A 17850-nucleotide genomic window follows, 5' to 3' on the forward strand; every position below is an offset into this window, starting at 1 on the left:
GAACACATCATGCACACGTGTGGACCGGCTGTGGCAAATAAGAAAAAAACCTCGGTGCCGCAAAGAAGACATGTTCTGCGAGGTGCTGCAATGCGATGAGAGACAGACCAGGGAATGGAAAGAGTCCTGGGAAGCCGAAAGGCAGGACAGAAAAGAGAATGCTGCTTTTGCTAGGCAAGGAACAGAGCAGATCATAAAAGTTATGGAGGATCATACAGACATACTCAAGTCCTTGATACCGTGCAGACTGAGCAGATCCGATTTCGAGCACCACTGCAGCAGATGCACAATTCTTTGCCAACCCCACCCCCCTCTATGCCCACATATTCCTTTTCACCTCACAGCATTCCTGAGTTTCCCTATCACTCCACCCCCTCTCACAGCTTGCACAATGATAGCTGGAGCTACACACAGTTGTGAGGTTTTACCCTTTATAACAATAAATAAAGGCTAAAGTATTTAATGGTACAGTGTTTTTATTCTGTGTTCTACAAAAGCGTATAGCAATCAATTCACTCTCGGGAACAGGTTTCTAAAGCATTGTGTTGCACGGATCTAGGGCCCCAAAAGGAAGCCAGAGACTTTTGGAGGGGTGGGACACAACCGGTGCGTGATGTTACATTTTGCACATCCCAGGATGTGCAGCTCTCCATTTCTGCATTCCCACAACACCTAGCACTGGATGGTGTCGCCAGGCACTATGGGATACATACCCATAGTCCATTGCTCTCACTGTTGACAAAGGTGCCCCAAATATGGACACAATCTTTTGACATGGGGAGCAAATGTAGACATGCTTTGGCGACTTTGTTTTCGTCAATTTTTCCTTGGTGACATTAGTTTCATTGAAAAAACTTGCCAGTGTAGACAAGCCCCTCGTCTGATATCTGGATTCAAGTCCTTGCTCTGCCATAGATTTCCTGTGTGACCTTGTATAAGTCGTTTAGTTTGAGATCCTCATAGGTATTTAGGCATCTAACTCCCATTGGCTTAATTAATTTCAGTAGGAGTTAGGCATCTAAACATTTTGGAGGCTCTAGGCTTCTGGTAGGCAACCTGCAGCCCATCGGCTGCATGTGGCCCATCAGGGTAATCCTCTGGCGGGCCGCCAGACAGGCTGTTTACATTTGCACAGCCTCCCACAGCTCCCAGTAGCTGAGGTTCACCATTCCTGGCCAATGGGAGCTGCAGGAAGCTGCACTATGTTACCATTGAATAACATAGTGATACCATGTTGTACATACGAGACAATAACTATGATTTATGACACAATGAAGATTAATGAAGGGCTTGCTTTCAGATTATAGCTGGTCAAACACGGGGAAAATGTGCAAAATGTTGTCTAACTGCCTCCCTTTTTTGGAATGTGACATTTTGGTGAACATTTTAATCAATTTCAAAATTTAAAAAATTCCCACCAACCCTTTTAAAATGTTTATATTTCTTGATGGATACCATTCTAGCATGAACTCCTTTTAATGGAGCTTTAAACTCATAAAACTGGTTATGTAAAGTACTCTTTGTCTATTTAACATTAATTGGATACTGTAGTTTTTACTGTGCTTTCCTTTTTGTAGGACCTGGCCGCCCATTCACAGCTATAGATTTCTCCCACCAAGGACCTGCCTTTGTTACTTGGCATAGGTACCATTTGCTGCTGCTGGAAAGAGATCTCCAGGTTAGCAACATGTTCTATCTTGGCACATTCAAAGATGCTTGCATGACTCTTACTATTGTGATTTTCCCATATTATTTTGAATCTCTATTATGTCAACACAGAGTTCCCTGGCATAACTGAATGTCTGGGCTACATTCCCTAGACAATGAAATTTCAGGAATGGTCATTCACTAACCCTGTTTTAAAAGTGAATTTAGCACTGAGGAGGTGCTGATTGGTTTGAAGACTCCAGTCTTCTATCCCCTGTCCCCACACCCCCTTTAAAAAGAAAATAACAGGTATTACAAAAGCAAGTGCAATGTAATTCTTTTACATAGCCAGCATGCCTCACAGTTCATCAGAAGGTGGTTAAGCCTCTACGTTTTTTCAGGTTATTTCTGTCGTCATGCTGGGCCACTCTGTGCCCTTGGTCTCTTTGCTGACTCCCAAGAATGTCAGAATCATGACTTTTTGGGCCATCAGCACTTTCAGTAGGAATCAGAACAAAGAACCACTTAACATACGCGGCCATCAGATGGTACAGTGTTTAGTTAAGGTACCGATTTGAATCAGTGACCTAATAGTCTGAAGGAAATTGAAACAGTATTCTGAAAAAACTGCAGCGTGGTTTCAAATTTTAAAATATAGATGAGCCAGGCATGAGTAACCTCTCTCTCTCTCTTTTTAAAGAATGATTTCTTGCTAATAAGTTTCTTTTCATTATAGAGACTGATTGGCAATGAATCCTTTGCATTGCCCTATTGGAATTTTGCCACAGGTAGAAATGAGTGCGATGTGTGTACAGATCAGCTTTTTGGAGCATCAAGACCAGAAGATCCAAGCCTAATAAGTCAGAATTCAAGGTTCTCACGCTGGGCAATAGTGTGCAATAGGTAATAGAATGTGTAGGGGAAACCAGCATTCTAACTAACGCTTGTTTTCGTTAGCCACTAACAGCATGAACTGCTCTTTCAGCTTGCACGAACTGCAAGAAAAAGAACCTAGATTTCCTTGTAAAAATTGTGAAACTTAGTGGATGGGCTAAAGGTGGGTGTCATTCAAGATTTCCTCAGATATAGTCTGCATTTTTATACTGTTTTTTTTTTTTAATTTGATACAGGACTTTACTTAAAGACAGTAATTTTAAGACTGGCTAAGGTGTTAGAAGTGTTTGCCATACTAGAGACTAATTATTTAGAGGAGCAATGCTAGTATGTTAGCTCACTTTGCCAACCAAGAGCTCTTGAAAATTCTGTCAACAGGTATTTTTGTGTGTGTTTAATAGTGAGCTCATATTAGACTGAAAAATCTCTGCCTCTTCAATTGGACAGGAAATATCAGACATGAGATTCTAGCCCTATTGCAATCAGTGGGAATTTTTGCATTAACTTCAATGTGGCCAGGATGTCACCTCAGATTTAGAAATAGTTTTTTAAAAATGAGATTGAACTGTTTTTTTGCAAAATAATGCTGTGATCTTGCAAATGACTATAGTTAGGCATTTCCTATTTGGAGTCAATGGGGCTTTGTGTGAGTGCAGGGACTCGACTGTGGATTCACATGCAGGATTGGGACCTTAAGATGTACAAGTGGACATTGAGTAAGACAGCAAAATATAATACTCGTGTAGCATTTTTCATCCAAGCCTGGAGTGGCATGAAGGCCTTGGGAGCTGCTCAGCACAGGGGTGAGAGATTCTCCCTAAAAGTGCTGTTGCCACGACGCCCCACCCTGTCTGTGGCCCTACCCCGTCCCCCTTCTCTGGTCCATGAAGCCCTGCCCCATGGCCAAGTTGGAAACCGGAACTAGACTGGGGAGCTGGCGCCCCTCCACCTGCCCATAGCTGTCCGCATGGTCTTACTCAGCTTTGGCTTCTGGCCTGGCCAGGAGGCAGGGCCTTGGAGGCCGAAGAGTCAGCTGGACAGCTGTGAGGAGCTGTGTACCCTCCATCTACCCTAGGCAGCAGACCTGCGGGTGGTGGAGGGGGTGAGGACATGGGCTGGGGACTGATCTCAGCCCCCCCCCCCCCCAGACAGGTGGACAATCCGCAGCTCCCCACAGCTGCCTGGGCTCCCTAGACCACTCTTATCCAGGCCGGGCTTCAGCTTCCAGCCTGGCTGGGGAGCGAGGCTTTAGGGGGAAGAGGAGGGGCAGGGAGCCAGGCCCATGGCAAAAAGTGGAAGGGCTATGGTCCCTTGGCACGCCCTTTTCCGACACCCCTGGGTCAGCATTTTTAGAAATCAAGCCACTTATATGAGTACCTAAATATCTACTCCGAATCCTAACTTTAGGCACTGATTTTTTGGAAATCTTGGCCTTTTCATGTAGCTGCTGCCCTCATCTTGTCAGTAACATGACGAATGGTATGGGGTTTTTCCTTGAATACTGAAATTTCTAAACTCTTCCTTCACCAGTGTTACAGGAAAGCAATTTTTACTCTTTTATTTCAGTAGTCTGTGAATATGCATTTTAATTTTAAATTAAATAGAATCTTCTGGATTCTTTGCAACTGTCATATGAGACTTGTGCTTCACTTCACATCTCCCATGGGGCACAGGTTACTTGCAGGTTTAAACTAGTGTAAATGGTGAATTCTCTATAACTTGAAGTCTTTAAACCATGATTTTAGGACTTCAGTAACTGAGCTAGAGGTTAGGGGTCTATTGCAGGTTCCGTGGCCTGCAATGTGGAGGAGATCAGACTAGATGATCACAATGGTCCCTTCTGACCCTAAAGTCCCTTCACCTCTTCTATCCCTGGTGTTACAGGACTCCTCACACTAATAGATATACAAACAACACATAATGCTAGCGGATAACAGCTTGCCTGATAAAATAGGATGCAATGCTGTTCATATTCCATCTCTCTCCTCCTAAAAAGGGTGAAGTCCGGAACACCAAATAACTGTTTACCCATCAGCCAGTTCCTGCATTTTCACAGCCCACCACCATCCTTACTGCATTGCTCTGGGCCAAGGGCGCAAGTGAGACCGTGTCTACTTTAAGGAAATTTGAGCCAGTGTAAAGATGTAGTTACACTGGTGCAATCCTCTGATGTTTACGTGCTGCACCCGTGCAAAGCAGGGCTTATATCAGTGCATTACCAGCATCAGCATAACCCTCACTTTGCACAGTGCAGTACTTCTGCATTAGGGGTTTGCACTAGTGTAACTACAGTCTATACAGTCAGGCTGCTGTGATATGTCAACCCAAACGATTAAATTTGCAGACGTATCTAAGCAACTGAAAATCAACCATAATGGAAGCCCTGCTGTAACTTCAACTGCCATATAGCAGGTGGAAGACAGAACTTCCTCAGGGCAAGTCTGTGCACTCTGCAAGAGGGGAGAGCCTTGTAAGCTCATCTACCAGAACTTAAAAACGCTGGATTTTCCTTTTAAATTCTTGGGAAGAAAACAAGAAAATCAAAATACAAAAACATATGTACACTTAATGGTAAAGCTATACACTGAAACCTCAAATGACAGGAAATGAGAAAGCTAAGGTTGAACGTGTGACCATAATACTGCCCTGTGTATAATATGGTCTTTAATTACATGATCATACATGTGTCAAAGAATACTATATCATAGACCATCCTCTAAATCTTAACCACATCCATGTGGCAGCTGGTAATATAGTTCTCATTTTTGATGTACATAGACAATTCTTTTGTCATATATTAGCAAAAGACCCAATCCTGCATCTGACTTCATGTGGACAGGCACCTGCCCCTGCCTGGAGTACACTGCAGTTTTATGTTAAGTGTTTGGGGCTTTGTGAAGGTGCAGGTATCCACACACATGGAATCCCGTTGCATTTGAAATGAATGGGAGTTTTGCCATTGACTTCAATGGGAGAAGAATAGTCCCATATCCAATGGCCCGTTGATGGGGCCACCAGTTGGGGTACAGTGTGGGAGAAACAAGCACAAATACTGTCCTAGGCTTGGGCTGAGCAGTGAACAAAGGAAGAAGTGGTGCATAATTTCCTTCCCAACACAAAGTGCTGGACAGCAGCAGTAAAGACTCTGGCTTGTGCTGCAATAACTCTCTCCATCCCTGCCAAATAGCAGGTGGGGAAGTGTAGGAGGGGCTGCTATGACATGGGCCAGCAGTAATTGTTTTTGGTTGGGCAGCTATGCTACATGTCAGCTAAGGAAGCATAATTGCCAGTAAATTAGTGGAACCACTGACATTTAATTAGCCACATTATCCTGTTGAAAGATGTGGCACCCACTTACTAACATCCATATCAATCTCCTTCATGAGATTTTTAAAGTCGGAAATGTGAAAGTTGGAGCCAGTTCAAAGATGATTCATTTACAAGCAGACTTACGATTCCAGCTCAGATTAGCGGTATGACCATTTGCTTTTCTGGTACAAAACTTCTGTAGCCATCTGAGGTTCTGATCCTGCAAACAGTTGCATGTGTGTTTAACATCAGGGACGTGAGCCGTCCCAGTGGTTTTCATGGGGGACTGAGTGTACAGCGTCTATTGACTCTGTCAGAGTGAACCCCCTCCCCTCCAACATCCTATTCTAATTGTTCCATGCAACTTTGATTTTAATCTAAGCTTGGATGATTACAACCGTCTGATTACACTGTGTAATGGGACTAATGAAGGAATTCTATGGAGGAACCCACCAGGGAAGTCTGGTGAGCAGCTGCCAACCATGGAAGATATCCAGAACTGCCTTTCACTTCAAGAGTTTGATAATCCTCCTTTTTTCCGGAATTCTAATTTCAGCTTCAGGTTTGTGCCCCAACTCCTATAACTTGCTCAGCCCAACAGTAGCCTTTTATACATACATTTGGAGGTAGTGGTGGTCAATATGAGGTTGCTTAACTCTTGTCTTATCGTACACACAGGAATGCCCTGGAAGGGTTTGGTAAACCAGATGGAACTTTTGTCTCCCCAGTGGTGAGCCTGCATAACTTGGTTCACACTTTCCTGAATGGAACCAGCGCTTCCCCTCATGCTGCAGCCAATGATCCAATTTTTGTGGTATGTCATTTTCCTAATGTAGTTGCAACTGAATATACCTCTGCTGTGTTAATTTAGATGGACTATATGGGCCAATGGTGTTCACATAACCCAGTCACTGTCCAACATTAAACAGTCTTAAACAAGGCCTGGGGCTTGGCATACAGAGGTCCCATTATACTTTAGCCCATGGCAAATAAACCATTAAAAATCCTTCTAACCTTTTATTAAAGATACAGAAAAGAAGGAAAACAGTGATAACTTTTGAAACGTTATGTATTAAGTAAGCCTCTAATTTTAAAAGCAGCAAAGAGTCCTGTGGCACCTTATTGACTAACAGACGTATTGGAGCATGAGCTTTCGTGGATGAATACCCACTTCATCGGATGCATGTCATCCGACGAAGTGGGTTTTCACCCACGAAAGCTCATGCTCCAATACGTCTGTTAGTCTAAAAGATGCCACAGGACTCTTTGTTGCTTTTACAGATCCAGACTAACACGGCTACCCCTCTGATACTCTAATTTTAACAATGTCCCTTGTTCCTTTGCACTGTTAGCTGGAGTGAGTTTTCAGAAGGAAACCCCACCTGTGCCTGTTAGGTGATATTAAAGATGGTAATAATGGTCTTTTTGGGGAAAAGAGAAGAAGTTAGTTGAAATGGGCTAGAGATGTTATGTTGCTGCTGTTGCTAAAGTCTGATCCAGTTTCATCCCAGATGGTTTTGGGATTTAGCTGGAACCAGAGAGGTGGTAGTGTCATCTGGATCCCCCTCTCTGGCCTGGACATCTCTGAGGATTAGGAGGATGAAGGCTAAGTGCCCCAGAGATGGTGTGGGTGGCAGCCATGATGATGAAGCTTTCTCCAATAGCCAATTTTTCTTCCTAAAGTCAATTTCTTTAAGGACCTATCAAGAGAATGGTGGGTAGAATAACTCATCTCCTCATTACTATGTCTACCAATTAGGTCTAGTTTATGACACACCAATGTTGGTTCATTAATTTTTGGTCCCACACTTTACTTGTTTGCCAAGCATGATCTTAACACCACCCTTAATTAGATCAGGAGGTCATTTTGTTCTGACTAATCTAGTCTTTCTGTCACACTTTTGCAGCTTGTCCCATCAACATTTATTGTTAGAGGTTATGGTGACATCTTATGAACTGATACTCAATTTTTACAGCTGAACTCACAATTAGGGTAAATTTGAAGGCCCAATTGTCACAACACCTCTAAGGCAGTTTTCTCACCAAGAATTTGGAGGATAGAAGTGAGGGCTAAAAATGACTACTTCAAATACAAAATAAAAGTTTCTCCTCTTGTATTTTATATTGCCACATCTACTAGTAGTTAAATAAAGTGGGAAGAATTGTCAAGACAGTTAGTGCAATCCAAAGTCATAGAATCATAGAAGATTAGGGTTGGAAGAGGTTATCTAGTCCAATCCCTTGCTCAAAGCAGGACTAACACAACTAAATCATCCCAGCCAGGGCTTTGTCAAGCCAAGTCTTAAAAACCTCTAAGGATGGAGATTCCACCACCTTCCTAGGTAACCCATTCCAGCGCTTCACCGCTCTCCTAGTGAAATAGTGTTTCCTAATACCCAACCGAGACCTCCCCCACTACAACTTGAGACCATTGCTTCTTGTTCTGTCATCTGCCACTGCTGAGAACAGCCAAGCTCTATCCTCTTTGGAAAACCCCTTCAGGTAGTTGAAGGCTGCTATCAAATTCCCCCTCACTCTTCTCTTCTGCAGACTAAATAACCCCAGTTCCCTCAGCCTCTCCTTGTAAGTCATGTGCCCCAGCCCCCTAATCATTTTTGTTGTCCTCTGCTGGACTCTCTCCAATTTGTCTACATCCTTTCTGTAGTTGGGGGACCAAAACTGGACACAATATTCCAGGTGTGGCCTCACCAGTGCCAAATAGAGGGGAATAATCACTTCCCTTGATCTGCTGGCAGTGCTCCTACTAATACAGCCAAATATACCTTTGGCCTTCTTGGCAACAAGGGCACACTTCTGACTCATATCCAGCTTCTGTCCACTGTTATCCGCAGCTCCTTTTCTGCAGCCCTGCTAAGTCATCTTTTAGGGAAGAACAGCAGCCATTCAAAGTGGAAGAGCTGCTGGTCTGACACAGCTTGAATTTTAATTTTACATTTAGCTCATCTTATTCCTGCCAATATCTCAGCAGAAGGAGATTTTGAGTGTAGGACTGTATATTTTAGGATATGAAGCCCAGATCCTCAGAGGTAGTTACACACCTAACTTTCACTGAAATCAGATTTAACCTGGCTTTGTGTCAGTAGTTTATTTGTTTATTTAAAACTCAGCTCACTGAGATAGGCTGAGGAGCTACATCTCATTTTCGGAGTGTTCTGAGGGATAAAAATCATATAATTTTACTGATACTTCAGTACAACACAGAACTCTAAAAATGAAGCAGACAGCAGTGAGCAAATGTAATTTCAGTTGCAGAGCCTGTTACACATTTCGGTCTTCACATAGCCACTTGCCAAATTAACTGAAAAGCTTTATAACATTACATGTTTCTAGAGCTGGCTGCCTGTGGTAGATGAAGTCATAATTATTGTGTGTAGGTTTTAGCCCAAATGACCATGTAGTAGCTCTCCAATTTATTTCCTTCAGAGTTTTTGTATCCCTCAGTGACATTCACGTCTTACTTCTAAGCCTCTTTTTGAAAACACATTAAGATTTTTAATGAATTAGGGTCAGCAGTGAGCTGTAATTGCTAGTTGAGATACCAGCTGAAATGAGATGCCTGCTGGGTAGCTGTGTTTTAAAATAAAAGAAACACAATTTAAAAAAATTGAAACAGGAAAAATCTTTATTTCATAATATCATTATTTTATACAGTGGCTTACTTTTCATCAGGTGGTTTGGGGCTCAAAGTTTTCTATTAAAGATAATAGTTACACCAGTAATGAATTTGGCCCCCTGTCTTGGTACTGGATAGTTGGCCGAAATGGACTTAGCTACAACTTTTTCTAGCAGGTGCTTTGTAGTACAAACAGCACAATTCTGGAAAACTCTGGACCAAATCCAGGGGTGCTGTGGCATGGTGTAAATGGTCTGTTATCAGGTGGATGGAAAGGAGTTTAATCTGGTGTGGTATGTTGTACACAGTAAGGGGAGTGGAAGAGAATGGTTTATATACAAGAGTTAGACCCTGATCCTGCAATCTCAGGGTGACCTCAGAGGAGCTTCATGTGAGCAAAAGGACCTGCCCTCTCTAATCCACTTGCGAGATCAGAATCTTAAATTCATGAGGAGAGGCAAAATGGAGGTTGGGAGGGGCTCCATCCTATTTTATATGGTATATGACTTAAATAGTGATGAGGGATATTTGTATAAAAATGGTGAACCTTATTATGGTATTTGGATGCTATCTGCACCTTTACGCTGCTTGTAACATTGAAAAGACTAAAGAGCAGCAAGGATATTCTTTTCAGCAGGGATTGTGCTCCTCTCTGTTTGGAAAACACCGAGTACCTTTTGGGCCTTATCACAGTCCAAAAAATATCTTTCTTCAATGTTGTTTTTAAAATTGTCGCACCATCCCAACCCTCTGACCACTTTTTTCAGATATTTAAAATATATAGGTGCCGACTCCCTGGGTACTCTGGGGCTGGAGCAGCAACTGCTCAGCACCCACTGTTAGTGCCATGGGTCAGAGCCTCCCCCTCCCACTCAGCCCTTCTGCCCACAGTGGATCAGCTGTTCTGTGGCATGGAGGAGTTGCTGGGGGAGAGGGGAAGAGCGGGGGCAGGAAGAGGCAGGGGAGGGAGCAGAAAGATGTGGGTAGGGGCAAGGGCAGGAGCAGGGAGCTGGAAGAGGTGGGGTGGGGGCAGGGATGGAGGATTGAAGGAAGGGGTGGAGTGGGGGCCAGGGTTGGGCGGAGTAGGGGTTGAGCTCCTCCTGGCGACTCAGTAAATTGGCGCCTGTGACAAAGTCAATGAACTCCTTCCCACCCCATGTTGCTTAACCCAACCCACCACAGAAGCCTACGATAATAGATGAGACTTGCAGGTTCTTTTGGACCAACAAGAGGAATGAGTTCCAGAATCAAAGAGCTTATTGGAAAATGTGCTGCCATTCCCTATTCTTCTAATCCTGTGAGCTGACTCTAACTGTGGCAGAGAGGATAGAGACTGCATCTCACCCATTTTGGTCCTAAACCACTTAGGGCTTTATAAACCACACCCAGCATCTTACACATCACTGGACAATGGCAAAGAAGCACTAGTGCAACATTCTCTCAGCATGAAGCACAGCTCAGCGAGTGGAGAATCACACTCTGAACTAGTTTAAGGTTTTGAATGATAAAGGGTAGCCCCATATAGATCACAGTACAATAGTTTAACCTTGAGAAGACACAAGCATGGAAAACTGTAGCAAGGTCTTTATCTGTAAGAGAAGGTTACACTCTGCTCACCAGAGACTCGATTCACACAGAAACTTAGGAGTGGTGACACTTAGGTGCCTGGAAAATCACTGAGATTCACAAAGCCTGAGTTTGTCATTGAGGCTCCCTATACAACGAATGGTGTTCGCAGCAGCCAGCATGCTAGGTGTCTCCTCACGTAAGCTAGCCACTGGATGATGGGTGTGTGCTAAGGAGTGTGTGCTAAGCCCTGCCCTCTCTCAGAGATAGGTGCCCACTTCTGGTGTGCCGGAAGGCAGCTCCCTCTGCTAATCATTCTCAGCTGCAAATCCTCTCTTGGCATTAGGCGATGCACCATTTTAGCAAGAAGCAGGGATGGGAGGAGGAGCAGGAGCTCCCTCATAACTTTCAACCCAGTGGTGAGGGTACTCACCTGGGATGTGGGACAGATCCTTGTTGAAATGCCTTCCCCCCCAGTTAAAGTCCCCTCCTCTCCATGTGAGGGGAGAAGGCATTTCAACAAGGATCTGTTACCTCACAGGTGAGTGCACTAGCCACTGGGCTGTGGGATATTCTGATGTAAGCCTTCTCAAGTCTCTCCTGTTGACGCTTTGGATAACTAATTTAAAAAAGTTACTACAGCAAGGGGCTGGAGCCCTTGGGCCTCCCAGGTGAGTGTGCTAATCACCAGACTACAGAGTCATTCTCCCACTTGCTCTTTCTGTCCTAATGTTGAAGCTGTTCCACTGTGGATAAATAATGGAAGAATCATGGAGCCAGCAAGTCAGAGCGAGCGAGCGAGCAAGTGTGAGAAGGACTCTGTTGCCAATTGGCTATAACACTCACCTGGGAGACCCAGGATCCAGGCCTCCTGCTCCCATTGCTCTTTCATGATTTAACCAAAGTAGAGCAGCTTCAAAAGGAGAAGGCTGAGGGAGATTCCCATCGGAATAGCCCATCACTCAGTAGTTACAGCACTTCCTGAGAGGAGGCAAAGGTGAAGTCAAATCCCTGTTCCCCTCAGGCGAAGTGAGGACACCCCAGATTAATACCCTAACAACTGGACTAAAAGTTAAGAGGGAAGGTGTCCTCCTCCACAGGGCCCTGGTCTAGTAGGTGAGTTCTAAGCATGCTTACTTGATTGGGCTCTGCAGGCAAAATAGGTGGATGAATTAATCTGCCCTGGTTGCTGCACCATCTGGGGCTTAGGCAGGCCTTCTCAGAAGTCCAGCGAGGCCCGGGCCACTTCCAGCTTTGAGGCCCCTAGCCACAATAAAAATAAAAAATGACCACACTTGAAAACAAAATAAGGCACCAAAAAAGAGTGAGACATAATTTGAATACTTTTTTATTTAACAAATGCTTTTCTGGTCCAATAGGGATGCACATAAAAACAAGTTGTCAAACTTAACAAATGCCAAAAAATTAACAAGTATCTAAATCTGAGGCCCCCTTTGAGCTTGAGGGCCAGGCCAAATGGCCTTCCTGCCCTCCCCCGATTGGCCCTGGGCTTAGGCGTGCATTAGTGTGGGGTTGCAGTGCATGTGCTCAGAGCCAGAACCATGGTGTTTAAGGAACTTTAATTACAAAAATAGGGGTGCTTGCAGACTTTGGGGGCAGCCGAGTCAGGCCTTTGTGAATTCCAGTGAGGCCTAATCCTGGGACACCTAAGTCCTTTTGTGAATCTAGTCCAAAGAGTCTTGCTACTGTTGCTATCTGAGCAGCCGGAACAGCCAAGGATGAAGTACTTCTCTATAGCTAGCTCAGCTTAAGGAACATGAGAATTGTCATTATGTTGAAAAGGACTGGATGTTGTAAACGTTTCTGTAAACTTTGTTCTAAACCCCTCTACCCTCCCTGCTCTATGTCCATTTTGAGAGTCTCTCTTTCTCTGGAGTGTATGGGCTCCCTCTGGTGGCTAACCAAAAACTTACTTTCTGAAAAAATACTTGCATTTGAAAAGCTGAGCTCAGCCCGTTTTAACCCAAAGTCATAAATTCCTAGGCCAAGCTTTGCAAAAGTGAGTGCCTAGATTTAGGGTTTTTAGGCACCTAAATAAGTGGCCTGATTTTCAAATGTGCTGAGCACCCAGAGAGAAAATTAGTGAGGCGGGAAAACAGGAAAAGCAAATGGAAAACTATGTATTTCAAAAATTGCAGTGTGGAGAAAATAGCTCACATTAAACAATATTGGAAAACGCTTTTCTTCTCTAGCAGCTCCTAAATCTTTTGTACCATAGCTGAAGTGTTTTGAACTTGGCATTATCGATTTGACAGACCACTTTCCAGATCTTCTTCTTGTCCATATACAGAGATTACCTTAGCTCTTTTCCAGGTCATCGGGACCTTCTGTTTCCAGAGAATTTTTTTAAAAGTGCAGAACAATTTGTTTTTGTCTCTTTGCTGCTTTGGAGTTCTGCGAGGGTTAGTAATGCTAATTGGAAGACTGTTTCCTGAAGACTAAAGCCAAAAGAGTGAGGACTCCTATGACCAAATTCAGAAGCCCGTTTAAGTTGAGAAAGAGAATAAGTTGATGTAATTGACACCCTTACTGGCCCCTAAAACGTGTATGTTGCACCCACTTAGACTTCATAGAGACTCTCCTAGACTTGGTTTTTAACTCATATCCATTTACCAAGGTGTAACTGGCACCCTCCACCCTTTACACATTGCCTCGGAATTTGGTCCACTTAGTATGAGTCTCTGCAAGCCTGGGAGTATGTTTACATTTGAGCTGGAAGGTGCGATTCTCAGCATGTGGAGACATATTCATGCTAGCACTACTTGAGCTAGTGCCTAGAAGTAGCAGCGTGGCTGCTGCAACACAGCTGGCAGCTCAGGGTATCTGCCTGACTATGTATGCAGGGGGCCGGATGGGATTATACTTGGAGTGGCCAGGCTGAGCCGCCACCTGTGCCACTGTGGATACATTTTGAAATGCAGAGCTAGCTCGGATATGTCGGCATGAACTGAGAATCACACCTTCCAGATGCACCCTAAGAATGTCCAGTTTGGTGTAATGCAGACTTCCAGGGTCAGAGGGAGCAGTGTAGCAAGAAACACACCTGAGTAGAATAAAACAGCCCCCATTCTACTTCATTTGACATCTTGGTAACACCTTTTACTGGCTCTGTGGCGTGTAAACTAGACCAATGTAGCTTCCCTGCCCTTACCAGTGAAAGGCGAGCCAATGGGCTGGAAAGTCTGGCCCTCATTTCTCTTGATTCTTTGTCTTAGATTAGGGCTTAATTTTAAACTGTTTTATGAGCCCATATAGGGGAATATACATCCCCTACTCAATGCATGGGGTACTTGCATTGCAGGTTACATTATATGGTGCTAACAGTCGCCACCAGGTTGCTACTCTACAGCCAGCACAGGTGGGCAGGGAGTGGGCTGGCATGGTGAGGGAGGCAGCAGAACCAAGGCTCTGCTCCCTCAGTACACTGGTCAACACGGCTGACCCACCACCTTGGGGGAAGTAAGTGCACGAGGAGAAGGAATGGCCAAGCTTCCTTCCCCTATGGGACTGAACTGTGACACTTGGTGAGTCATAGCTTGGGCCTTCCTGGGCTCCCAAGGCAGTGTAGCGAAGTGAAGGGCAGATGACAAGGGGCCAATCCAGCTTCTAGGGAGTTCAGCACTCTTCAGTGCACCAGCATCCACATGCCTAATTTGTAATATCTACTGCTATTTCCTACTTCCAGACTGATCTTGTCCTGGGGATTTTTTTAAAAGCACAAAATGTTGGAAGCTATTGGAACCAGAAAGGTGTTTATATGTGTACGTGTGTGTAATTGAATTGACAGGTCCTTCATTCTTTTACGGATGCCATCTTTGATGAGTGGATGAAACAATTTAACCCCTCTGCCAGTGCTTGGCCTCTGGAGCTGGCCCCTATTGGACACAACAGGATGTTCAACATGGTCCCTTTCTTCCCTCCTGTGACCAACGCTCAACTCTTTCTAGCTGCAGAACAACTTGGCTACAGTTATGCCATTGACCTGCCAGGTAACTAACAGAAGTGCTAAAGAAATTGCAGAGTAAGAGACTAGGCCACTCAACTTTTCACATAAAGATCTTCAGATAACTAAGTATTAAGAGCAACATTTTCATAAGCACCTAAGTCACATTTTTCAGAAAGGGTTTAGGGAACCCAGGTGCCCAAGTCTCACTGAAAGTCAGTGTAGGGAAAAGATGGCAGTAACTGACATCAGGAATACATAGAATAAAATTGTCAGAAATGTGTAAGTGACTTAGAAGCCTAAATCCCCATTTTCAAAAGAGTCGTAGGCACTTAAGGGGCTTACTTTTGAAAATGAGACTTAGGGTATACTGCAAAAAAATCAACCCCCCAAAAACAAGAGCAGCAAGTCTCAGAGCATGGGTCAGGCTCACACTGTAGGGGATAAAACTAGCAGTGTAGCTATTCGGGCTTAGGCTGGAGTCCAGATTCTGAAATGTAGGGAGCTGGGAGGATCTTAGAGGCTGGACTCCAGCCTGAGCCCAAATATCTACACTGCTATTTTCAGTCCTGCAGCAGAGCCCTGCAAAGCTGAGTCAGGTGACTTGGGTTCTGCAACTTGCTGCTGCAGGTCTTTTTCTGCTGTATAGACGTACCCTTCGGCTTCTAAATCACTGAGATGCTTCTGAATATTTTACCCAAAATAATCTTCTGAAAGGGACAGTCAAAAGACCAAGTAAAGATGTTCTGCCATGTTGGGGTGGGATGGACAGATTGATAAGAATATATTGTGTTCTAGCACTTCACACTAGTGAGTACTGCTGAGATCATTCATTTTTCCTTATTTATCTCAAAGCTACCTAAATAAATAAAATCCTGACCCGAAACTTGCCAATTGTGCATTGCGAGGCTTTTTAACTCTGTGCTCCTGTCCTTCTTTCCATTGTCCCTCCTGTCTCATTCCCTTCATTTGTTACACTCCCTTCTTGTATCTAGTCTTCAATTAGATTATAAACGCTGGCAGCAAGGACTGTGTTTTATTGTATGTTTGCATGTTGCCTACACAATGGGGCCCTGGCCCTGACTGTGGCCTTTGGGTGCTATGGCAATACCAGTAATAATAGTCCTACTGTTGTTAAAGCAGAGTCTAGTATTTGCTCCTCCTCCTTTGTGATTTTACAAGCAAAATTATTTCCATTCTATAGCTCAGACGTTGTTTCTGTATTTACAGATTCACTTGAAGAAACACATGCTTGGGCTATTACGGTTGGATCCGCTATTGGAGGAGCACTGATAGCTCTAGTTGTACTAGTTATGCTGCTTGTGCTTTTTCAGCACAGAAGATACAGGAAAGGTTTTGAACCACTGCTGAATGCAAGATTCAGCAAAAAAAATTATACAGAGGAGGCCTAGTGCTGTAGCATTGCGTCATCAGATTTAGGAAACTAACCTGATTAGTTGTTCAACTCTTAGCCAAGTGCTGAACTAACAACTTGACCCACATTCCTTTGCTAGCTAGCTACATTATTCTCACCTCAGTGGCCCTGTACTTTTCCTGTCATTTGGGGTCATCAGTCTCATGTCTTCAAACATTTTGAAACAACATATGAGTTACATGTGCAGCCTAAGACAGGACAGAGTTTTCCTTTTGCCAAAGATTGATTGTAGTTTGTGATGCCCAGGTTTGGGTCACGTCATCTGAGAATCCTGAAGCCCGAAAAAAGAAAAACGAGGACAAATGCAAATCTTTTTCCTAAATGTGTTTCTAAACTAATAGTACTGTGATAGGCAGAATTTCACTGACTATATATCTTTGGATAGTAGATTATATTCAGGGATAAAACAATATTGCAAGTAAGTGATGTTACTTTAAAAAAAGGACTCAAATATTCCATATACGATTCCTCAAATGCTCTTCTGGGGGTGTGGCTAGATGGAATATTGTAAGGAGTATGTGGGGACAGTTTAAGCCACAGAATTGGCCCTTAATTTAAATTGCATAAGAAATAAAATAAACACCAGGAAACTCCCTAATCAAATTCCCCATGTCAAAGTAAGTAATGAGCAGGAATTCATTTCTAACTAAACAGATGCACCAGGGCCCTGTGGCAGAGCCTGAATCCTGTCCCTGCCCTTCTGCACAAGGAAACTTCTCAGACTATGCTGAGAGGAAAGAGGTGAGTTGGGGGGTCAGACACAGCTGAAGTGGTTGAGGATTTCAGGAAATTGTCAGGAGATGGCAGTGTTGTGAGTATCAGAGAAGCAGGGATGAATGTGTGTTTGTGTATGGAGGGCAGAAATTAGATCATAGATATGTAGGACCCCATGTGATCCTTTCCAAATGGCCTCACAAAACCTTTAAGGCTAATCCCAGCAGACAGAGGCAACACCTGGGGGTGAGGATGTGGTGGGGGGGAAGGCAGGATCCCACTCCCACTCCAGATTTGCTGCTTAGCTTTTACTGAGCATGCTCACTAGGGGTGCCAACTTTCTAATTGCACAAAACTGAACACGCCTTTCTCCACCCTGCCCCGTCCTTTCCCTGAGGCCCCACCCCTGCTCCACTCCACCTCCCCCCTGTCTCTCACTCTCCCTCATCCTCACTCACTGGCTCATTTTTACCAGGCTGGAGCAGGAGATTGGGGTGCAGGAAGGGGTGAGGGCTCCAAGTAGGAGTGCGGGCTCTGGGATGGGACCAGAAATGAGTGGTTCAGGGTGTGTGTGTGTGTGTGGGGGGGGGTTCTGAGCTGGGACAGGGGGTTGGTGAGTGGAAGGGGGTTCGGGGTGCGGGCTGTGGGTGGCGCTTATCTCAGGTGGCTCCACGAAAGTGGCGACAT

General features: G+C 44.3%; 1 protein-coding gene across 1 annotated transcript in view; it reads left to right on the top strand.

The window, feature by feature from the left end:
* The window catches only part of DCT (dopachrome tautomerase), a 29642-nt gene extending 13216 nt beyond the window's left edge, over positions 1 to 16426 (top strand). The window contains exons 3-8 of the mRNA XM_032785944.1: positions 1578 to 1678; positions 2384 to 2550; positions 6233 to 6412; positions 6529 to 6664; positions 14859 to 15060; positions 16245 to 16426. Of these exons, the coding sequence (XP_032641835.1) occupies positions 1578 to 1678; positions 2384 to 2550; positions 6233 to 6412; positions 6529 to 6664; positions 14859 to 15060; positions 16245 to 16426 (968 nt within the window). The remainder of the gene's footprint in view (positions 1 to 1577; positions 1679 to 2383; positions 2551 to 6232; positions 6413 to 6528; positions 6665 to 14858; positions 15061 to 16244) is intronic.
* Positions 16427 to 17850: the final 1424 nt, after the last annotated feature.

Source organism: Chelonoidis abingdonii, chromosome 1 (assembly GCF_003597395.2).
Source record: "Chelonoidis abingdonii isolate Lonesome George chromosome 1, CheloAbing_2.0, whole genome shotgun sequence".
NCBI classification, from domain to species: domain Eukaryota; kingdom Metazoa; phylum Chordata; order Testudines; family Testudinidae; genus Chelonoidis; species Chelonoidis abingdonii.